Below are 24,875 nucleotides of genomic sequence, written 5' to 3'. Positions count from 1 at the left end.
TGCAATTCATTTTTTTGAAGGACTAAATTCAAGCCATCTTCTAAAAACGATGGGCCATAGCAGACAGTCGTCAGATAGTAGTGTGGACCATTTTATAGCCAAAGAAGAAGCTGTAGAGCCAGGAGAGCTGGAAAATAAGGTAAACCTTTAGTGCAATGCTTCATATGATAAACTGCAATCTATTACTGCGCTTAAAGTGTTAAACTCCATGTCATGACCAAAATGATTGTCATTCCCTGCCTGATACTTATTGTATTGATACTTTCTTTTTTTTGTTTTTTATAAAATTATTATTTATTTGTAGAGCACCAACAGATTGTGCAGCGCTAATAAAAGATAAAAACATTTGCTGTAACACAATCCTTTGCAATGGATTTTTTCCCCTTTCATTAGCGACACTATGACGTCTGTTCATTTTATCTTGTATTTTAACACCAGATTTTTTAATATCAAAGATGGAGGATTGCAGAGTGCCTCTAAGTTTCATAGTAATGGGCAAGAATCTACATACTTACTAGGAGAGGTAGAAAAAGTCTTAAGTGGTCTGAAGCCATATATTGAGAAGTGATTTTGCCTTATAGAAATACTAAGCACATCATATTTGCATTGTGATACCCATGCTGATACTTAAAATCAGGATTGTTTTTCTAAAGGTTAATATTTGATTAATTCTGCTATAATTTGTTTTGTTTTACCTCAAAGGAAAACAACATTCTTTATATCCACAGCTGTCAAATGTATCCTAGACAATTTGTTGCTCTCTTCCTTCCTACCATCTGTTTGCATGACAAAGCATCATGTTTCCTGAGAAGGAGAGAGGTCATGAATCTAGCTGAGAGTCCTTAGGAGTTTGTTAGCTCAGCATTTTTTGTTAAAGGGACTGTGTACACCAATTTTCATATAACTGCATGTAATAAACACTACTATAAAGAAGAATATGCACAAAAATTCAGTATAAAACCTTTTAAAAACTTACTTAAAAGCTCCGGGTTTAGCACTATTTATTAGGTTGACTGGGACACCCACAGAAATATGAAAAGACAGATAACATAAACTAGAGCCAGCAGTAGTCTGTTAAATGTCTGTAAACATGTTCAATTGCTTGGTAACACAAATTGCTAATCAGCCAATCACATGGCAGCAACTCAATGCATTTAGGCTTCTAGATGTGCTGAAGACAACTTGCTGAAGTTCAAACCAAGCATCAGAATGGAGGAGAAAGGGGATTTAAGTGACTTTGAATGTGGCATGGTTGTTGGTGCCAGACGGGCTGGTCTGAGTATTTAAAAAAACTGATGGTCTGCTGGGATTTCCATCTTAATACGAGGAGAGTACACGACTTCATTCATTACTTGTGGGAATACAGAACCTGGCCACCAGGAGGAGGCAAAGACACCTCGGCTAAAGGCTTAAATACCTCCCCCACTCCCCTGAATCCCCCAGTCATTCTTTGCTTTTCTTTACAGAAGGATGGCAGAGAAGTGTTTGAAGATTCGGAGTAGTCTGTTATGGAGGGTAGTACTCTTCGGAATGGGACTGGAGTTTTAAGTAGTCTTGTCAGCCTCTCAGTGAGAGCATTGACGAATGTTAGGGTCTGGAGATGCAGGGAGAGTCTTTCTGCAAAACCATCAAGACTCGTATTAACAGCTCCTTAAGCAATCAGTGTTGACGAGTTTCACTGCCTGCTTTCTATCACTCAGGTCCATGTCAGGAGCGATGCTACAACACTGTCAAACTTGAGAGGCCATGTTACTGTTCCACGGCGTAGATTCTGGTAAGATCGTTTCATTTTTTTATACCTGTAATGATAACGCAAGAAGACAGGGTCACAGTGCGACTCCTTTTATCTGTATAGAATCAGGGGTAATATCTCCGGAAGGGGATTATTGAACAGGGGGAATTTATACATGATTGTTATATTGTTTTTTTTCATTGCTGCGACATGTGTGAGATGTGGCTCTGGCAGTGTGTGAACAGTCAGGCTCTTCCTCCTTTTTGATTACTGCACAGCCTGTTTAGTTTGGCATGCTTTTTTTCTCGAACGCAGGGGCAGTCCTGCATGGCACTCCATGTGACCGGGTGTGGCATCATTCTCTTGCTTTTCCTGACTGTCGGTTGCAGGAGACGAAAGCGGTTTTTCTGTGGGCCTGTGTCATAGGAGGTGGATAGTGCCCTGGCCATTGGGGTATAAAAGTGCCAATTATTTTTTCTTTAGTCCATATTAAAGGCACAAGCTATGGAGGACTCTGATGCGTTAGAGGGTACTACCTATTTGCCTAAATCTAATGCCTGTGTTTATTGTGAGGAGGCTACGGTATACCCGCCTGCTCAACTATGTTCCACATGCCTTGATAAAATAGTGATATCTAAAAAGAACAAGATGTTTAGTACCACTGAGCCATCCACCTCTGAGGGGTCTCCATCCCGCAAGGTGCGTTCCCTACAATCATCTCTGATTACACATGCAGCTACCCAGTGCACTACTAATCCACCTGCGGGAGGGGCCCTGTGGCCACCAGATTTTGCTGATCAGTTGCAAACGGTGGTGTCTGCGGCCTTCAGTGCTTTTCCTCGCCCCGCTATGCACAAGCAAAGGGTTAAACATTGCTATCCTTCCCAGGGGTCATCTACTTCGTTGGATGTATCTGAGACAAGATTATACGCTGATGCAGAGGATTCCGATATTTCGGAGGACTCTTTCTCTGGGTCGGAATCTGCTCCTTCGTTTAAGAAATTATTTTCGGTTACTGATGCTCAGCTAGAATTGTGGGGACCTAAGGTGGATTGAGCTATATCCACGCTCGCTAAACGCACCACTATCCTACTCGAGGATAGTTTGTTGTTTAAGGAACCCATGGATAAGAAATTGGAAACACTGTTAAGAAAGTTGTTTCAGCACATAGGGTTCGTATTTCAGCCTGCAGCGACAGTCGTTGCGGTGGCGGGAGCCGCTACCTATTGGTGTGACTCTCTGTCAGAGATGATCGAGGTGGAGACTCCCCTCGATGAGATACAGGAAAGAATTAAGGCCCTGAGGGTAGCTAATTTGTTTATCTGTGATTCAAATATTCAGATTATTCGCTTGAATGCCAAGACATCAGGCTTTTCTGTTCTGGCCCAGAGGGCCCTGTGGTTGAAGTCATGGTCTGCTGACATGACGTCCAAATCTAGATTACTTTCCCTTCCATTTAAGAGAGAGGTTCTTTTCGGTCCAGGCTATCATATCCACGGTCACGGGGGGCAAGGGTGCCTTTCTCCCGCAGGATAAGAATAAACCTAAGGGTCCTAATTTTCATCCCTTTCTTTCTCGTAGGGGGCAGACTATCTCTTTTTGCGGAGGCTTGGATGAGAGACGTGCAGGATCCTTGGGTTCTGGAGGTAATTGCCCAGGGTTACAGGATAGGTTTCAAGGCTCACCCTCCCAGGGGCAGATTCCTCTTGTCAAATTTATCATCAAGACCAGAGAAACAAAATGCCTTTCTAGAGTGTGTGAGGGATCTCTCCTTTCTAGGAGTAATTGTACCGGTACTTCTAGCAGAAAGAGGTCTAGGGTACTATTCAGACTTTTTCGTGGTCCCAAAGAAGGAGGGTACGTTTTGCCCGATTCTAGACCTAAAGTGCTTAAACAAGTTTCTGTCAGTCCCATCGTTCAAGATGGACTCGATAAGGTCTTTTCTGCCCTTAGTTCAAGAGGGCCAGTTCATGACTACGATAGACTTGAAGGATGCTTACCTTCATGTGCCAACACACAAGGATCACTTCAAGTTCCTAAGATTCGCTATTCTGGACCAGCACTTCCAGTTTGTAGCTCTCCCCTTCGGTCTGGCTACTGCTACAAGAGTCTTTACGAAGGTTCTAGGAGCGTTTCTCATGGTGGCGGGGTCCAGAGGTATTGAAGTAGCACCTTATCTGGATGACATCCTGGTCCAAGCTCCGTCCTGCTGGCTGGCAGAGGACCATTTGAGAGCTCTTCTACTTCTTAAATCTCATGGATGGAAGATAAACTCAGGAAAGAGTTCTCTGGTTCCCAGTACCAGAGTGTAGTTCCTGGGTACGATAATAGACTCCATATCCATAAAGATATTCCTGACAGACAAGATACGTTGCAAAATTGCCTCCAGCTGTCTTGCCCTTCAGACCTCCTCAAGGCCATCTGCGGCCCGGCGTATGGAGGTGTATAGGCTCATGGTATCCTTTATAGATGTCATTCCATTCGCCAGGTTCCATCTGCGACCTCTTCAGTTATGCATGCTGAGTCAATGGAACGGCGATCACTCGGATCTATTCCAACAGATCTCTCTCGACAACAGGTCGAGGGAATCCCTCTCTTGGTGGCTTCGTCCAGATCAACTGTCCCAGGGGACATCCTTCCTGAGACCATACTGGTAGATTGTAACTACGAATGCGTCCTCTCAGGACGGGGAGCTGTTTGGGGTGCCAGGAAGGCACAGGACAGGTGGAATCGGGAGGAGTCTCTCTTTCCGATTGACATCCTGGAACTTTGAACGATCTTCAACACTCTGAGGGCTTGGCCCCTCCTGGGTTCATCCCAGTTTACCAGATTCCAGTTGGACAACATTGCCTCGGTGCATCAACTATCAGGGGGGAACAAGAAGCTCCTTAGCCATGAGGAAAGTATCTCGGATTCTGGAATGGGTGGAGAACCACAACTGCTCGCTGTCAGCGATCCACATCCCGGGTGTGGATAACTGGGAAGCGGATTTTCTCAGCAGACAATAGTTTCATCCAGGGGAATGATCTCTTCACCCAAAGTGTTTGTGGAGATTTGCAACAGATGGGGGATGCCGGAGATATCTCATGACGTCCAGACTCAACTTCAGGCTACCCAGATACGGGTGGCGGTCCATGGATCCCCAGGCAGAACTGATAGATGCCTTAGCAGTGCCTTGGGGATTCAACCTAGTATACATATTACCACCGTTACCACTTCTACCTCGAGTAGTGGCCCGCATCAAGCAGGAGCAAGCTTCAACTATTCTGATTGCTCCATCGTGGCCGCGGAGGATGTAGTTTGCGGATCTGGTTTGGATGTCATCGTCTCCTCCATGGAGGTTGCACTGTTGCAGGGATCTGCTGGTATAGGGCCCCTTTGTGCATCAAAATCTAGATTCTCTGAGGCTGACTGCGTGGAGATTGAACACTTAGTCTTAGCCAGGATAGGGTTTTCTGAGAGTGTGCTTGATACTCTCATTCAAGCCAGGAAGCCGGTCACCTGACGCATCTATCATAAGGTGTGGAGGACCTATTACTCTGGTGTAAGATTTGTGGATTTCCCTGGTATAAGGACGGTATCCAGGATACTTTCCTTCCTTCCAGGAAGGGACAGATTTCGGCTCTATCTGTGTTACACTAGAAGCTTGCTGAGCTTCCTGATATACAGTCCTTTGTTCAGGCTCTATCCAGGATCAGGCCTGTCTTCAGACATTCTGCTCCTCCTTGGAGTTTGAATCTGGTTCTTAGGGTTTTGCAGATGGCTCCGTTTGAGCCTATGCATTTTCTTGACTTTAACATTTTGTCTTGGAAGGTTCTTTTTCTATTGGCTATTGCTTCGGCATGCAGAGTCTCTGAGTTAGCAGCCTTGCAATGTGAGCCTCCTTACCTGGTTTTTCATGCCGATAAGGCTGTCCTTCACACCGGGTTGGGTTTTCTCCCTAAGGTTGTGTCTGATCACAACATTAATCAGGAGATTGTAGTTCCTTCCTTGTCCTAACCCTTCGTCTTCAAAGGAACGGTTACTTCATAACTTGTATGTGGTGCGAGCTTTGATATTTTATTTTCAGACAACAAACAATGCTACTTCAGCATTATTTGTTGTCTATTCGGGGAATCGCAAAGGACAGAAGAACTTCTTCCTCTTCCCTATCTTTTTGGCTGAGGGGGATGATTCGCTTGGCTTATGAGACAGCGGGACATAAGCCTCCTCATAGGATAAAGGCTCACTCAACTTGAGCTGTGGCTTCTTCTTGGTCCTCCTTACATACTTTTTCAAAATTTTACAAATTTGAAGTTTTTGCTTTGGCTGAGGCAGCTTTTGGGAGAAAAGTTTTGCAGGCTGTGGTGTCAGAATAGGGTCTGCCTCCTTTTTACCTACCCGTTTTCATTCAGTGTCCTCTAGAGCTTGGGTATTTGTTTCCAACAAATTATGAATGATGCCGGGGACTCTCCTCGTATTAAGATGGAAAACATAAATTATGCTTACCTGATAATTTCATTTCCATCTGTACGAGGAGAGTCCACAGCTCCAGCCCAGTTCTCCGTTGGGCGGACCTATAATTCTTTTGTTTTTCTTCTGGCACCATTTATACCCTGATATTTTTCCTACTGTTCCTTGTTCCCTCTGCAGAATGACTGGGGGATGAGGCGAGTGGGGGGGAGGTATTTAAGCCTTTGGCTGGGGTGTCTTTGCCTCCTCTTGGTGGCCAGGTTCTGTATTCCCACAAGTAATGAGTGAAGCCGTGGACTCTCCTTGTACAGATGGAAATTAAATTATCAGGTAAACATAATTTATGTTTTTCACGCACAACCATCTCTAGGGTTTACAGCGAATGGTCCAAAAAATATCCAGTGAGCGGCAGTTGTTTGGACGAAAATGCCTTGTTGATGTCAGAGGTTAGAGGAGAATGGGTTTGAGATAATAGAAAGGCAACAGTAACTCGAATAACTACTTGTTACAACCAAGGTATGCAGAATACCATATCTGAATGCTCAACATGTCGAACATTGAAGCAGATTGGCTACATCAGCAGAAGACCACACTGGGTGCCACTTCTGTCAGCTACGAACAGGAAACTAAGGCTACAATTTACACAGGCTCACCAAACTTGGACAATAGAATACTGGAAAAACATTAACTGGTCTGATGAGTCTCGATTTTATCTGCGACATTCAGATTGTAGGGTCAGAATTTGGCGTAAACAACATAAAAGCATGGATCCATCCTGCCTTGTATCACCGGTTCAGGCTTGTGGTTTTGGTGTAATGGTGTGGGGGATATTTTATTGGCACACTTTGGGCCCCTAAGTACCAATTGAGCATCGTTTAAACGCCATGGCTTACCTGAGTATTGTTGCTGACCATGTCCATCCCTGTATAACTACAGTGTACCCATCTTCTGATGATTACTTTCAGCAGGATAATGCACCATGTTACAAAGCTCAAATCATCTCAAACTGGTTTCTTGAACATGATAATGAGTTCACTGTACTCCAATGGCCTCCACAGTCACCAGATCTCAATCTAATAGAGCACCTTTGGGATGTGGTGGAACAGGAGATTTGCATCATGAATGTGCAGCCGACAAATCTGCAGCAACTGCGTGATGCTATCATGTCAATATGGACCATAATGTCTATACCACAAAGAATTAAGTCAGCTCTGAAGGCAAAAGGGGGTCCAATCTGGTACTAGCAAGGTGTACACACACACACACACATTTTTAGATTTTATTAATTTTATAACCCCGTTATATAACATAGTAACATAGTAACATAGTAGATAAGGTTGAAAAAAGACTGAAGTCCATCGAGTTCAACCTATACAAATCTAAAATACTTACAAAAAGCTCCAGTTAAGCTTAAATAACCCCATTAAAATGTGACCCATTTAATACTAGCAATCATATCCATGAATTTTGTTTATATACAGAAATTTATCCAGACTGTTTTTAAATGTATCTATGGTATTGGCATTCACTACCTCCTTTGGTAATGAGTTCCACAATTTTATTGCTCTTACAGTGAAAAAACGTTTCCGTTGCAGGAGATTAAATCTCCTTTCCTCCAACCTTAAATTATGGAAATAATTACTCTCAAACTGTTTTATTATTTAATACAGTTTTGCACAACAAAGATATTTTATTTTCTTTTTCAGCCTTCCAGGATAAAAGGGGACATTGGGCATTACACAGATCGCAATGCTGCACCACTTACACACTGTGTTCGGCTCTTATCCGCTTCCTTTTTGCTCACTGGACAGAAAAATGGTAAGAATATAATTAATATTTTTACATTGTACAAGTAGAGCTTTTCTCCAACATAGGTGTGTCCGGTCCACGGCGTCATCCTTACTTGTGGGATATTCTCTTCCCCAACAGGAAATGGCAAAGAGCCCAGCAAAGCTGGTCACATGATCCCTCCTAGGCTCCGCCTACCCCAGTCATTCTCTTTGCCGTTGTACAGGCAACATCTCCACGGAGATGGCTTAGAGTTTTTTAGTGTTTAACTGTAGTTTTTATTATTCAATCAAGAGTTTGTTATTTTGAAATAGTGCTGGTATGTACTATTTACTCAGAAACAGAAAAGAGATGAAGATTTCTGTTTGTATGAGGAAAATGATTTTAGCAACCGTAACTAAAATCCATGGCTGTTCCACACAGGACTGTTGAGAGCAATTAACTTCAGTTGGGGGAACAGTGTGCAGTCTCTTGCTGCTTGAGGTATGACACATTCTAACAAGACGATGTAATGCTGGAAGCTGTCATTTTCCCTATGGGATCCGGTAAGCCATGTTTATTACGATCATAAATAAGGGCTTCACAAGGGCTTATTAAGACTGTAGACTGTTTCTGGGCTAAATCGATTCATTATTAACACATATTTAGCCTTGAGGAATCATTTTATCTGGGTATTTTGATATAATAATATCGGCAGGCACTGTATTAGACACCTTATTCCTTAGGGGCTTTCCCAAAGCTTAAGCAGAGCCTCATTTTCGCGCCGGTGTGGCGCACTTGTTTTTGAGAGGCATGGCATGCAGTCGCATGTGAGAGGAGCTCTGATACTTAGAAAAGACTTTCTGAAGGCGTCATTTGGTATCGTATTCCCCTTTGGGCTTGGTTGGGTCTCAGCAAAGCAGATACCAGGGACTGTAAAGGGGTTAAAGTTTAAAACGGCTCCGGTTCCGTTATTTTAAGGGTTAAAGCTTCCAAATTTGGTGTGCAATACTTTTAAGGCTTTAAGACACTGTGGTGAAAATTTGGTGAATTTTGAACAATTCCTTCATGTTTTTTCGCAATTGCAGTAATAAAGTGTGTTCAGTTTAAAATTTAAAGTGACAGTAACGGTTTTATTTTAAAACGTTTTTGTACTTTGTTATCAAGTTTATGCCTGTTTAACATGTCTGAACTACCAGATAGACTGTGTTCTGAATGTGGGGAAGCCAGAATTCCTATTCATTTAAATAAATGTGATTTATGTGATAATGACAATGATGCCCAAGATGATTCCTCAAGTGAGGGGAGTAAGCATGGTACTGCATCATTCCCTCCTTCGTCTACACGAGTCTTGCCCACTCAGGAGGCCCCTAGTACATCTAGCGCGCCAATACTCCTTACTATGCAACAATTAACGGCTGTAATGGATAATTCTGTCAAAAACATTTTAGCCAAAATGAACCCTTGTCAGCGTAAGCGTGGCTGCTCTGTTTTAGATACTGAAGAGCATGACGACGCTGATATTAATATCTCTGAAGGGCCCCTAACCCAGTCTGATGGGGCCAGGGAGGTTTTGTCTGAGGGAGAAATTACTGATTCAGGGAACATTTCTCAACAGGCTGAACCTGATGTGATTGCATTTAAATTTAAGTTGGAACATCTCCGCATTCTGCTTAAGGAGGTATTATCCACTCTGGATGATTGTGAAAAGTTGGTCATCCCAGAGAAACTATGTAAAATGGACAAGTTCCTAGAGGTGCCGGGGCTCCCAGAAACTTTTCCTATACCCAAGCGGGTGGCGGACATTGTTAATAAAGAATGGGAAAGGCCCGGTATTCCTTTCGTCCCTCCCCCCATATTTAAAAAATTGTTTCCTATGGTCGACCCCAGAAAGGACTTATGGCAGACAGTCCCCAAGGTCGAGGGAGCGGTTTCCACTTTAAACAAACGCACCACTATACCCATAGAGGATAGTTGTGCTTTCAAAGATCCTATGGATAAAAAATTAGAAGGTTTGCTTAAAAAGATGTTTGTTCAGCAGGGTTACCTTCTACAACCAATTTCATGCATTGTCCCTGTCGCTACAGCCGCATGTTTCTGGTTCGATGGGCTGATAAAGACGCTCGATAGTGATTCTCCTCCTTATGAGGAGATTATGGACAGAATCAATGCTCTCAAATTGGCTAATTCTTTCACCCTAGACGCCACTTTGCAATTGGCTAGGTTAGCGGCTAAGAATTCTGGGTTTGCTATTGTGGCGCGCAGAGCGCTTTGGTTGAAATCTTGGTCGGCTGATGCGTCTTCCAAGAACAAGCTACTAAACATTCCTTTCAAGGGGAAAACGCTGTTTGGCCCTGACTTGAAAGAGATTATCTCTGATATCACTGGGGGTAAGGGCCACGCCCTTCCTCAGGATCGGCCTTTCAAGGCAAAAAATAGACCTAATTTTCGTCCCTTTCGTAAAAACGGACCAGCCCAAAGTGCTACGTCCTCTAAGCAAGAGGGTAATACTTCTCAAGCCAAGCCAGCTTGGAGACCAATGCAAGGCTGGAACAAGGGAAAGCAGGCCAAGAAACCTGCCACTGCTACCAAGACAGCATGAAATGTTGGCCCCCGATCCGGGACCGGATCTGGTGGGGGGCAGACTCTCTCTCTTCGCTCAGGCTTGGGCAAGAGATGTTCTGGATCCTTGGGCGCTAGAAATAGTCTCCCAAGGTTATCTTCTGGAATTCAAGGGACTTCCCCCAAGGGGGAGGTTCCACAGGTCTCAGTTGTCTTCAGACCACATAAAAAGTCAGGCGTTCTTACATTGTGTAGAAGACCTGTTAAAAATGGGAGTGATTCATCCAGTTCCATTAAGAGAACAAGGGATGGGGTTCTACTCCAATCTGTTCATAGTTCCCAAAAAAGAGGGAACGTTCAGACCAATCTTAGATCTCAAGATCTTAAACAAGTTTCTCAAGGTTCCATCGTTCAAGATGGAAACCATTCGAACTATTCTTCCTTCCATCCAGGAAGGTCAATTCATGACCACGGTGGATTTAAAGGATGCGTATCTACATATTCCTATCCACAAGGAACATCATCGGTTCCTAAGGTTCGCATTCCTGGACAAACATTACCAGTTCGTGGCGCTTCCTTTCGGATTAGCCACTGCTCCAAGGATTTTCACAAAGGTACTAGGGTCCCTTCTAGCTGTGCTACGACCAAGGGGCGTTGCGGTAGTACCTTACTTGGACGACATTCTGATTCAAGCGTCGTCCCTTCCTCAAGCAAAGGCTCACACGGACATCGTCCTGGCCTTTCTCAGATCTCACGGATGGAAAGTGAACGTGGAAAAGAGTTCTCTATCCCCGTCAACAAGGGTTCCCTTCTTGGGAACAATTATAGACTCCTTAGAAATGAGGATTTTTCTGACAGAGGTCAGAAAAACAAAACTTCTAGACTCTTGTCGGATACTTCATTCCGTTCCTCTTCCTTCCATAGCTCAGTGCATGGAAGTGATCGGGTTGATGGTAGCGGCAATGGACATAGTTCCTTTTGCGCGCATTCATCTAAGACCATTACAACTGTGCATGCTCAGTCAGTGGAATGGGGACTATACAGACTTGTCTCCGAAGATACAAGTAAATCAGAGGACCAGAGACTCACTCCGTTGGTGGCTGTCCCTGGACAACCTGTCACAAGGGATGACATTCCGCAGACCAGAGTGGGTCATTGTCACGACCGACGCCAGTCTGATGGGCTGGGGCGCGGTCTGGGGATCCCTGAAAGCTCAGGGTCTTTGGTCTCGGGAAGAATCTCTTCTACCGATAAATATTCTGGAACTGAGAGCGATATTCAATGCTCTCAAGGCTTGGCCTCAGCTAGCGAGGACCAAGTTCATACGGTTTCAATCAGACAACATGACAACTGTTGCGTACATCAACCATCAGGGGGGAACAAGGAGTTCCCTAGCGATGGAAGAAGTGACCAAAATCATTCTATGGGCGGAGTCTCACTCCTGCCACCTGTCTGCTATCCACATCCCAGGAGTGGAAAATTGGGAAGCGGATTTTCTGAGTCGTCAGACATTGCATCCGGGGGAGTGGGAACTCCATCCGGAAATCTTTGCCCAAGTCACTCACCTGTGGGGCATTCCAGACATGGATCTGATGGCCTCTCGTCAGAACTTCAAAGTTCCTTGCTACGGGGCCAGATCCAGGGATCCCAAGGCGGCTCTAGTGGATGCACTAGTAGCACCTTGGACCTTCAAACTAGCTTATGTGTTCCCGCCATTTCCTCTCATCCCCAGGCTGGTAGCCAGGATTAATCAGGAGAGGGCGTCGGTGATCTTGATAGCTCCTGCGTGGCCACGCAGGACTTGGTATGCAGATCTGGTGAATATGTCATCGGCTCCACCTTGGAAGCTACCTTTGAGACGAGACCTTCTTGTTCAGGGTCCGTTCGAACATCCGAATCTGGTTTCACTCCAGCTGACTGCTTGGAGATTGAACGCTTGATTTTATCGAAGCGAGGATTCTCAGATTCTGTTATCGATACTCTTGTTCAGGCCAGAAAGCCTGTAACTAGAAAGATTTACCACAAAATTTGGATAAAATATATCTGTTGGTGTGAATCTAAAGGATTCCCTTGGGACAAGGTTAAGATTCCTAGGATTCTATCCTTCCTTCAAGAAGGATTGGAAAAAGGATTATCTGCAAGTTCCCTGAAGGGACAGATTTCTGCCTTGTCGGTGTTACTTCACAAAAAGCTGGCAGCTGTGCCAGATGTTCAAGCCTTTGTTCAGGCTCTGGTTAGAATCAAGCCTGTTTACAAACCTTTGACTCCTCCTTGGAGTCTCAATTTAGTTCTTTCAGTTCTTCAGGGGGTTCCGTTTGAACCCTTACATTCCGTTGATATTAAGTTATTATCTTGGAAAGTTTTGTTTTTAGTTGCAATTTCTTCTGCTAGAAGAGTTTCAGAATTATCTGCTCTGCAGTGTTCTCCTCCTTATCTGGTGTTCCATGCAGATAAGGTGGTTTTACGTACTAAACCTGGTTTTCTTCCAAAAGTTGTTTCTAACAAAAACATTAACCAGGAGATTATCGTACCTTCTCTGTGTCCGAAACCAGTTTCAAAGAAGGAACGTTTGTTGCACAATTTGGATGTTGTTCGCGCTCTAAAATTCTATTTAGATGCTACAAAGGATTTTAGACAAACATCTTCCTTGTTTGTTGTTTATTCAGGTAAAAGGAGAGGTCAAAAAGCAACTTCTACCTCTCTCTCTTTTTGGATTAAAAGCATCATCAGATTGGCTTACGAGACTGCCGGACGGCAGCCTCCCGAAAGAATCACAGCTCATTCCACTAGGGCTGTGGCTTCCACATGGGCCTTCAAGAACGAGGCTTCTGTTGATCAGATATGTAGGGCAGCGACTTGGTCTTCACTGCACACTTTTACCAAATTTTACAAGTTTGATACTTTTGCTTCTTCTGAGGCTATTTTTGGGAGAAAGGTTTTGCAAGCCGTGGTGCCTTCCATTTAGGTGACCTGATTTGCTCCCTCCCTTCATCCGTGTCCTAAAGCTTTGGTATTGGTTCCCACAAGTAAGGATGACGCCGTGGACCGGACACACCTATGTTGGAGAAAACAGAATTTATGTTTACCTGATAAATTTCTTTCTCCAACGGTGTGTCCGGTCCACGGCCCGCCCTGGTTTTTTAATCAGGTCTGATAATTTATTTTCTTTAACAACAGTCACCTCGGTACCATATGGTTTCTCCTATGCAAATATTCCTCCTTAACGTCGGTCGAATGACTGGGGTAGGCGGAGCCTAGGAGGGATCATGTGACCAGCTTTGCTGGGCTCTTTGCCATTTCCTGTTGGGGAAGAGAATATCCCACAAGTAAGGATGACGCCGTGGACCGGACACACCGTTGGAGAAAGAAATTTATCAGGTAAACATAAATTCTGTTTTTCATTGATAACCATAGCTAACTTAATTAATGATTACAATAGATTTCAGATTGTCTTTTTCCTTGAGGTGCAAAATAATTGTTCTAGAGCTTATATATAACACTCACTGACACATATAGTCTCTCACACAAACATGCAGTGCGTGTAGCAGTTGTGTTATTTCTATAAAATAATTTTACTTTTTCACTGCTTGTCCTTATTAGGTTTATAACACTTTCAAGCAATTTCAGATGCAGACAAATTGAAATGAAGTAGATGGGAGCCCTTAGAAAAAATAGACTATAACTAATCTCTCATGAAGTTGAACTGGGAAGTGATAAACATATTTTTAAAGTCTTCCTGGAATAAATTAATATACATTTACTATAGTAATTAATACCCGGACAGTAAATTGGGCGATGAGCACTCTTGACTTGTTTAACACTTGAAGCTTATAGTTGAGGACTTACAACTTGACTTGGACTTTACTTAAGGCTCGATTGTGAAGACTCAAGATTTACTTGTGACTTGCAAAACAAAGACTTGGTCCCACCTCTGATTTAACCCCTGCAAATGAGGTAAACACAGTAGTTTTACTCAGGACGTGCTGAGCACTACTTGTCATAAGCAGAAACCGCTGCTGATCCATCTGAGTTATATAACTAGCGCTGCTGATTGGGTCAAATACTGCGCTGGGTTCCACTTGGGGATAGCAGTGCCCTTTTCTCCAACATTGGTGTGTCCGGTCCACGGCGTCATCCTTACTTGTGGGATATTCTCTTCCCCAACAGGAAATGGCAAAGAGTCCCAGCAAAGCTGGCCATATAGTCCCTCCTAGGCTCCGCCCACCCCAGTCATTCTCTTTGCCGTTGCACAGGCAACATCTCCACGGAGATGGTTAAGAGTTTTTTGGTGTTTAAATGTAGTTTTTATTCTTCTATCAAGTGTTTGTTATTTTAAAATAGTGCTGGTATGTACTATTTACTCTGAAACAGAAAAGGATGAAGATTTCTGTTTGTGAGAGGAAGATGATTTTAGCAGACAGTAACTAAAATCGATTGCTGTTTCCACATAGGACTGTTGAGATGAAGTAACTTCAGTTGGGGGAAGCAGTTAGCAGACTTTTCTGCTTAAGGTATGACTAGCCATATTTCTAACAAGACGATGTAATGCTGGAAGGCTGTCATTTTCCCTCATGGGGACCGGTAAGCCATTTTCCTAGTCAAACAAACAGAAAAAGGGCTTATTATGGGCTAAAAAACTGGTAGACATTTTTATGGGCTAAATCGATTGCTTTATTTGGGCATTTTATTCATATTTATGCTGACTATTTGCATTTATAAACTTGGGGAACGTTTATTAAACGGCAGGCACTGTGCTAGACACCTTTTCCAGTCAGGGGGCCTTCCTAGTTGTAGACTGAGCCTCATTTTCGCGCCATTACTGCGCAGTTGTTTTTTGAGAGCAGGGCATGCAGATGCATGTGTGAGGATCTAAAAATTGCTGGAAAAGCTTCTAGAAGGCGTCAATTGGTATCGTATTGCCCTCTGGGCTTGGTTGGGTCTCAGCAAAGACTATAGCTGGGACTGTATAGGGGTTAAATTTATAAACGGCTCCGGTTCCGTTATTTTAAGGGTTAAAGCTCTGAAAATTGGTGTGCAATACTATTAATGCTTTAAATTTAAATTGGTGAAATTTTGGTAATTTTTGAACAATTCCTTCATACTTTTTCACATATTCAGTAATAAAGTGTTTTCTGTTTAAAATTTAAAGAGACAGTAACGGTTTTGTTTTAAAACGTTTTTTGTGCTTTGTTGACAAGTTTAAGCCTGTTTAACATGTCTGTACCTTCAGATAAGCTATGTTCTATATGTATGAAAGCCAATGTGTCTCCCCATTTAAATTTATGTGATAATTGTGCCATAGCGTCCAAACAAAGTAAGGACAGTACTGCCACAGATAATGAAATTGCCCAAGATGATTCCTCAGATGAGGGGAGTAAACATGATACTACATCATCTCCTACTGTGTCTACACCAGTTTTGCCCACGCAGGAGGCCCCTAGTACATCTAGTGCGCCAATGCTTATTACCATGCAACAATTAACGGCTGTAATGGATAACTCCATTTCAAATATTTTATCCAAAATGCCTACTTATCAGAGAAAGCGCGATTGCTCTGTTTTAAACACTGAAGAGCAAGAGGGCGCTGATGATAATTGTTCTGTCATACCCTCACACCAATCTGAAGGGGCCATGAGGGAGGTTTTGTCAGATGGAGAAATCTCAGATTCAGGAAAAATTTCTCATCAAGCTGAACCTGATGTTGTGACATTTAAATTTAAATTAGAACATCTCCGCGCACTGCTTAAGGAGGTGTTATCTACTCTGGATGATTGTGACAACTTGGTCATTCCAGAGAAATTATGTAAGATGGACAAGTTCCTAGAGGTTCCGGTGCACCCCGACGCTTTTCCTATACCCAAGCGGGTGGCGGACATAGTAAATAAGGAGTGGGAAAAGCCCGGCATACCTTTTGTTCCCCCCCCCCTATATTTAAGAAATTATTTCCTATGGTCGACCCCAGAAAGGACTTATGGCAGACAGTCCCTAAGGTCGAGGGGGCAGTTTCTACTCTAAACAAACGCACTACTATTCCTATCGAAGATAGTTGTGCTTTCAAAGATCCTATGGATAAAAAATTGGAAGGTTTGCTTAAAAAGATTTTTGTACAGCAAGGTTACCTTCTACAAACAATTTCGTGCATTGTTCCTGTCACTACAGCAGCGTGGTTCTGGTTCGAGGAACTAGAAAAGTCGCTCAGTAGAGAGACTCCATATGAGGAGGTTATGGACAGAGTTCACGCACTTAAATTGGCTAACTCTTATTTTAGATGCCGTTTTGCAATTAGCTAGATTAGCGGCGAAAAATTCAGGGTTTGCTATCGTGGCGCGCAGAGCGCTTTGGCTAAAGTCTTGGTCAGCGGATGTGTCATCCAAGACAAAATTGCTTAACATCCCTTTCAAAGGTAAAACTCTATTTGGACCAGAATTGAAAGAGATTATTTCAGACATCACTGGGGGAAAGGGCCACGCCCTTCCACAAGATAGGTCTTTTAAGGCTAAAAATAAGTCTAATTTTCGTCCCTTTCGCAATTTCAGGAACGGACCGACCTCTAATTCTGCATCCTCTAAGCAAGAGGGTAATGCCTCACAACCCAAACCAGCCTGGAAACCGATGCAAGACTGGAACAAGGGAAAGCAGGCCAAGAAGCCTGCCGCTGCTAACAAAACAGCATGAAGGAGTAGCCCCCGATCCGGGACCGGATCTAGTGGGGGGCAGACTCTCTCTCTTTGCTCAGGCTTGGGCAAGAGATGTTCAGGATCCCTGGGCGCTAGAAATAGTTTCTCAAGGTTATCTCCTGGAATTCAAGGAACTACCCCCAAGGGGAAGGTTCCACATGTCTCACTTATCCTCAAACCAAATAAAGAGACAGGCATTCTTACATTGTGTAGAAGACCTGTTAAAGATGGGAGTGATACACCCAGTTCCAATAAAGGAACAAGGAATGGGATTTTATTCCAATCTGTTCGTAGTTCCCAAAAAAGAGGGAACTTTCAGACCAATTTTGGATTTGAAGATCCTAAACAAATTTCTCAGGGTACCATCGTTCAAGATGGAAACCATTCGAACGATTCTACCCACTATCCAGGAAAGTCAATTTATGACTACCGTGGATCTAAAGGATGCGTACCTACATATTCCTATCCACAAAGAACATCATCAGTTCCTAAGGTTCGCTTTTCTGGACAAGCATTACCAGTTTGTGGCCCTCCCATTCGGGTTAGCCACTGCTCCAAGGATTTTCACAAAGGTGCTAGGGTCCCTTCTAGCAGTTCTAAGACCGAGGGGCATTGCAGTAGTACCTTACTTGGACGACATTCTAATACAAGCGTCGTCCCTGTCAAAAGCAAAGGCTCATACAGACATCGTTCTAGCCTTTCTCAGATCACACGGATGGAAGGTGAACATAGAAAAAAGTTCTCTGTCTCCGTCGACAAGAGTTCCCTTCTTGGGAACAATAATAGATTCCTTAGAAATGAGGATTTTTCTGACAGAGGTCAGAAAATCAAAACTTCTAAGCTCTTGTCAAGTGCTTCATTCTGTTCCTCGTCCTTCCATAGCGCAGTGCATGGAAGTAGTAGGGTTGATGGTTGCAGCAATGGACATAGTTCCTTTTGCACGAATTCATCTAAGACCATTACAACTGTGCATGCTCAAACAGTGGAATGGGGACTATACAGACTTGTCTCCAATGATTCAAGTAGATCAGAAGACCAGAGATTCACTCCGTTGGTGGCTGACCCTGGACCATCTGTCCCAGGGAATGAGCTTCCGCAGACTACAGTGGGTCATTGTCACGACCGACGCCAGTCTAGTGGGCTGGGGCGCGGTCTGGGAATCCCTGAAAGCACAGGGTCTATGGTCTCGGGAAGAGTAAATATTCTGGAACTGAGAGCGATATTCAATGCTCTCAGGGCTTGGCCTCAGCTAGCAAAGGCCAGATTCATAAGGTTCCAATCAGACAACATGACGACCGTTGCGTATATCAATCATCAGGGGGGAACAAGGAGTTCCCTGGTGATGAAAGAAGTGACCAAAATAATTCAATGGGCGGAGGATCACTCCTGCCACCTGTCTGCGATCCACATCCCAGGTGTGGAAAACTGGGAGGCGGATTTTCTGAGTCGTCAGACATTCCATCCGGGGGAGTGGGAACTCCATCCGGAGATCTTTGCCCAAATAACTCAATTATGGGGCATTCCAGACATGGATCTGATGGCGTCTCGTCAGAACTTCAAGGTTCCTTGCTACGGGTCCAGATCCAGGGATCCCAAGGCGACTCTAGTAGATGCACTAGTAGCACCTTGGACCTTCAACCTAGCTTATGTATTTCCACCGTTTCCTCTCATTCCCAGGCTGGTAGCCAGGATCAATCAGGAGAGGGCCTTGGTGATCTTGATAGCTCCTGCGTGGCCACGCAGGACTTGGTATGCAGACCTGGTGAATATGTCATCGGCTCCACCATGGAAGCTACCTTTGAGACAGGACCTTCTTGTTCAGGGTCCATTCGAACATCCAAATCTGGTCTCCCTCCAGCTGACGGCTTGGAGATTGAACGCTTGATTCTATCGAAGCGTGGGTTTTCAGATTCTGTGATAGATACTCTGGTTCAGGCCAGAAAACCGGTAACTAGAAAGATTTACCATAAAATATGGAAAAGATATATCTGTTGGTGTGAATCCAAAGGATTCCCATGGAATAAGATAAAAATTCCTAAGATTCTCTCCTTTCTACAAGAAGGTTTGGAGAAAGGATTATCTGCAAGTTCTCTAAAGGGACAGATCTCTGCTTTATCTGTCTTACTACACAAAAGACTGGCAGCTGTGCCAGATGTTCAAGCATTTGTTCAGGCTCTGGTTAGGATCAAGCCTGTTTACAGACCTTTGACTCCTCCCTGGAGTCTAAATCTAGTTCTTTCAGTTCTTCAAGGGGTTCCGTTTGAACCTTTACATTCCATAGATATTAAGTTACTATCTTGGAAAGTTTTGTTTTTGGTTGCAATTTCTTCTGCTAGAAGAGTTTCAGAGTTATCTGCTCTGCAGTGTTCTCCGCCCTATCTGGTGTTCCATGCAGATAAGGTGGTTTTGCGTACTAAGCCTGGTTTTCTTCCTAAGGTTGTTTCTAACAAAAATATTAACCAGGAGATAGTTGTACCTTCTTTATGTCCGAATCCAGTTTCAAAGAAGGAACGTTTGTTACACAATTTGGACGTAGTCCGTGCTCTAAAATTCTATTTAGAGGCTACAAAAGATTTCAGACAAACATCTTCCTTGTTTGTTGTTTATTCTGGTAAAAGGAGAGGTCAAAAAGCGACTTCTACCTCTTTCCTTTTGGCTTAAAAGCATCATCCGATTGGCTTATGAGACTGCCGGACGGCAGCCTCCTGAAAGAATCACAGCTCACTCCACTAGGGCTGTGGCTTCCACATGGGCCTTCAAGAATGAGGCTTCTGTTGACCAGATATGTAAGGCAGCGACTTGGTCTTCACTGCACACTTTTGCCAAATTTTACAAATTTGATACTTTTGCTTCTTCGGAGGCTATTTTTGGGAGAAAGGTTTTGCAAGCTGTGGTGCCTTTCGTTTAGGTAACCTGATTTGCTCCTTCCCTTCATCCGTGTCCTAAAGCTTTGGTATTGGTTCTCACAAGTAAGGATGACGCCGTGGACCGGACACACCAATGTTGGAGAAAACAGAATTTATGCTTACCTGATAAATTACTTTCTCCAACGGTGTGTCCGGTCCACGGCCCGCCCTGGTTTTTTAATCAGGTCTGATGAATTATTTTCTCTAACTACAGTCACCACGGTACCATATGGTTTCTCCTATATATATTTCCTGCTGTCCGTCGGTCGAATGACTGGGGTGGGCGGAGCCTAGGAGGGACTATATGGCCAGCTTTGCTGGACTCTTTGCCATTTCCTGTTGGGGAAGAGAATATCCCACAAGTAAGGATGACGCCGTGGACCGGACACACCGTTGGAGAAAGTAATTTATCAGGTAAGCATAAATTCTGTTTTTAAAGTAAAGTTTGATAGCTGCTCATCAGCCAAACAAGTTTTCAAGTATTGTGCTGCAGTTTTTTTTTTTTTTTTATTCATAATTCTACCGTTTCAATGCATTTATCAAAATTCTATTTTTAAACTGATTTCTTTTCAGCTTTGGTTCCTGACAGAGATGTACGAGTTAGTGTGAAAGCATTGGCTGTCAGTTGCGTTGGAGCAGCTGTGGCTTTGTATCCTGAAGCTTTCTTTAACAAACTATACAAGCTTCCAACAGAAAGCGTGGAATCTCAAGGTATATTGTCTTTATTCTTTTGGTTTTAAATAAAAGGTCATGATTGTCCTGTTTAACAGCTGTTTGTGCTTAAAGGGACTGTAAACACCTTGTAATTACTAATACATAAATAAAGAGAAGCAGCCTCCCAGGAACAAACAGCGCAGTGGTTAGTCCTATGGCCCAGTTCTGGGAGTAGCTTCTTTTAGCCCAATTAGGCTTTTCACAAAGGAAAACTTTACTGAAGTATGTCAGTCTGATCCCGCCTAACGAGGTCAGTCCAGCCCTGAAATACCAGGCGATTCTCCTGTGAAGCAGGATGCTAACCCAGATGATCATTTCAGCCTCCTTTGGGCCTTTTCAGTGAGAGATTTCTGTTGTGATGCTATAGTATAACTTATCAACGAAATCCAAATATTTGAAAAAAATAACCTTTTTACATCATATGTTTTTTTTAATAGCCAAACTCCATCTACCATGTACATTTGGAGGAGGCAATCTGTGCTTTAGTCTGCAGACAGTAAAGCCACAGTTATAATCTTAGTATAAAATACACAATTTGCATTTGTTAATGCCTATTAGGGAAAGATATGTAAACAGGGTTAGCTTTGCATGTCAACATGACACATTTCAAGTTTTGAGAATTAGAAAATACACAAATTTCAGAGCTAAATTACATTAAGAAGCGGCCATAACTAGTCATTTATATAAAATTCACAAGGTGTTTGTCTCTTTAACCATTGAACAAGAACTTAATTATTTTTTTCTAGTCCAGAATTTTTATTGTTTAAAAAAATAGATAATCCGTTTATTACACATTCCCCAGTTTTTCATAACCAACATAGTTATATTAATTTTCTTTTTACCTCTGTGATTACCTTGTATCTAAACCTCTGCAGACTGCCCCCTTATTTCTGTTCTTTTGACAGACTTGCATTTAACTAATCAGAGGTGGCTCATAGATAATTCCACGGCAGTGAGCACAACTGTATCTACTCTATATGACAAACATGAATTGGCACTGTTTAGCAGAAAAAAAACCCTTTAAAAATGCACTGAGATAATAGACGGCCTTCAAGGACTTAGTAATTAGTATATAAGCCTACCTAGGTATAGCTTTCATCAAAGAATACCAAAAGAACAAAGCAAATGTAATGATAAAAGTAAACTGGAAAGTTTAAAATTGCATTCCCTATCTGAATCGTAAAAAAAGCTTAATTTTGACTAGACTGTCCGTTTAATGGGGATTTAGGAATAGGCCTCTATTTGACCTTTGATAGTGTTAGATCCTCAAAATATGTAATTTTAATAACTCCTTGTTACATTTACTAAACAGCATAACTACAGTTGATATGATCTACTGTTTGTGCGGTGGTCTAAATAGTCTACTTTTTTGTGTCACCTTCAACTGAAACCATTTTGTTACCATAGCATATCCACAAGCTTTACAGTTAGGAGTGCCACATTATAGTGGCCCTTATATTGCAACCAACCTCTAGACTTCTCTTTAGTGTACACAATACTATGTGACAAACAATTTCCTAGTGTGCGATTGCATCTTGGCACAAACCTACAACCCTTCTTTAGAACCTAAATTAAATCATCTTCTCCAAGCAAAATAGTGAGAGTCCACCAGCCGTTTCTCCTGGGATTCAACTACTGGCCACTAGCTGGAGGCAAAGCTTTAATAGCACATACTCCCTCTTAGCCCTCTGGTGTTCCAGTCTTATCTCTGCCTTCACAGGAGGAAGGTGAAAATTGAGGTGCTCCAGATTCTTTTTTGAGAGGGGTCCTCAGACCGATTTGAGACCCATTTTCCCCCCACAGAGAGCAACCTTTGAGAGACAGAGGATAGATTGGAGTATTGGGCAGTGGCACAAACACTCTGTGAGGAGTTGGTCACATGCTTGCCACAGGTGTTGCTGGGTCCCTTAGCCTTCTCCTGTTGGTTCTTTGATATACTCCTTACATAGCCCGTCCAGTGCTGTGTACGTCACAGCAGAGGATCCTCTCTACTGGAAGCTGGCTATTTTTGCAGCTAGTAACCACAACAGAGTGAGTGCATTCATGTGGTATATCCTAGCCAGGGGACACAGTGACATTCAGACATTACCACCTTCTACTCTAGACCTTATTTATACAGGATAACAGATAATGGGAGAAATTTTTTTTCTCTGAGCCTTAAAATCCTCTCTTATTAACTTTCTTCATTTCTGTGCTGCTATCCCTATGATTTTTCTTACATAGAAATGCTTTTTTATACTTTGGCATTTTTTATTATCAAATTATTTTGTGCTCCACTTAGACAGTAGCCTGCACAGGCCCTCTGGTGTAGTTTTTATTGTCCTCTCTGCTTTGTTTCGCACACCCGACTCTACACAGTGCGCCCCACTGTTTGTTGGTATAGTCAGCTCACTGGTTTGTCTTTTCTGGCAGCGCAGCAGTAAACCATTTGCCGCCATGTCCAATCATTTATTTTCCTAAACATTACAAGTGGTCTGTATTGACAGACTTTTTAGCTTGCTACCTAATAATTACTGCACAGAGGGAGTAAGTTGTTTATTTATTTATTGATTGATATGGCAATGTGATTATGTTACTGTTTATATAGTTTTATACAATAAAGATGCTTTGGTGGTCTTTATCTGTGTCCTATTTATTTCATGAAACATTTTAAATCTGTCCCCACTACCTTACATATTCTTTAAGTGGGTAGGTCCACTGTTAATAATTTTTCTTTTGCAGGTATTTACGTTCAGCTTTGCAATTCCTTAAAGAAATAGTCTAGTAAAAATTAAACTTTCATGATTCAGAGCATGCAACTTTCTAATTTACTCCTATTATCAATTTTTCTTCGTTCTCTTGCTATCTTTATTTGAATGTAAGCTTAGAAGCCGGCCCATTTTTGGTTCAGTACCTGGGTAGCACTTGTTGATTTGTGGCTAAATTTAGACACCAATCAGAAAGTGCTAACCAGGTGCTGAACCAAGAATAGGCCGGTTCTTATGCTTACATTCTTGCTTTTTCAAATTTAGATACCAAGAGAACGAAGAAAAATGGATGATAGGAGTAAAATAGAAAGTTTATTAAAATTGCCTGCTCTATCTGAATCATGAAAGTATAATGCTGACTAGACTATTCCTTTAATGGATTACATAAGGCATTCTAACCACTTTAATGCTGATATTGCCTTTAAAGGTATCTGTCATTCCTTTGTTTCCTCGGTACAGGGAAGTGTTCTAGACTTTGCTTCTGGATTTAAAGTTTGTGTGCTTTACATGCTGTAGTTGTGGCGACTAGGCCTCCTCCAAGAATTCACAAATTTTCTCTGTATGAATGTCATTCTAATTTTACGTTTTAGGTTCCTTAGCATCTTTAGAGATCAGAACACCTGAGGATGTCCCTTTAATTTTCAGACACAGACACCTCAGATTGTTTTTTTTTGTTTTGTTTTTCTGAAGGTGAATTTTAATGATGATCAAGATGATGATTAAGAGAGAGTCTACCCCTTTCAGGTATAAACTTGAACATTTGAATTCTTGCTTATGGAGGCTTCATGTATTTTAGGTGTCCAAGACTCTAAATCATCTGTGTAAAAATCTTTGAATCAACTGGTATTATTAACCATCTACTAACCAGAGGTTATGTCCTGTTCCTGAAGATATAATTTTAAAACATTTTAGATAGTACTTCTCTTTTATTTTATCTTCTACAGTTAATAGGATGTATTTTTCCTTTACTAGCTATTTAGGTAAAGCTTTAAGAAACTATTCCAATGGTGGATGTTATTTTTTTGCCAAAAGCACTACTCTTTCCTTAGTGTACCTTTCAGGAACTGTATGGACAGGATTTTGGTATCCTATAGCTTCTTATAGCAAGCATGGCGTTTCCCTTTTGATTTATCGATTTATCTTGGCAAATCTCAGAAAACTCTGTGGTTAATGATTTTCTAAAATGTAAGAATCTCCTAAAGTAATCTAATACAATAATACTTTTATTAACCTAATTCAAATTTATGCTAAGAATTATGTTTTAACAGTGCTAAGGACTTTTACTTAACGTCATAGTAAGCGAGCATTATTTCCAGAG

The 24,875-nt window shown here is 42.4% G+C and overlaps 1 protein-coding gene across 1 annotated transcript in view; it reads left to right on the top strand.

The window, feature by feature from the left end:
* HTT (huntingtin) overlaps positions 1 to 24,875 on the top strand; it is a gene marked incomplete in the record, with an annotated part of 1,068,170 nt that overhangs the window by 248,932 nt on the left and 794,363 nt on the right. The window contains 3 exon segments of the mRNA XM_053704193.1: positions 21 to 139; positions 7,891 to 8,002; positions 20,670 to 20,807. Of these exon segments, the coding sequence (XP_053560168.1) occupies positions 21 to 139; positions 7,891 to 8,002; positions 20,670 to 20,807 (369 nt within the window).

This window comes from Bombina bombina, chromosome 2 (assembly GCF_027579735.1).
Source record: "Bombina bombina isolate aBomBom1 chromosome 2, aBomBom1.pri, whole genome shotgun sequence".
Taxonomy (NCBI): Eukaryota; Metazoa; Chordata; class Amphibia; order Anura; family Bombinatoridae; genus Bombina; species Bombina bombina.
Note: the sequence above shows the minus strand (reverse complement) of the source record. Positions and strands in the feature narration are given on the sequence as shown.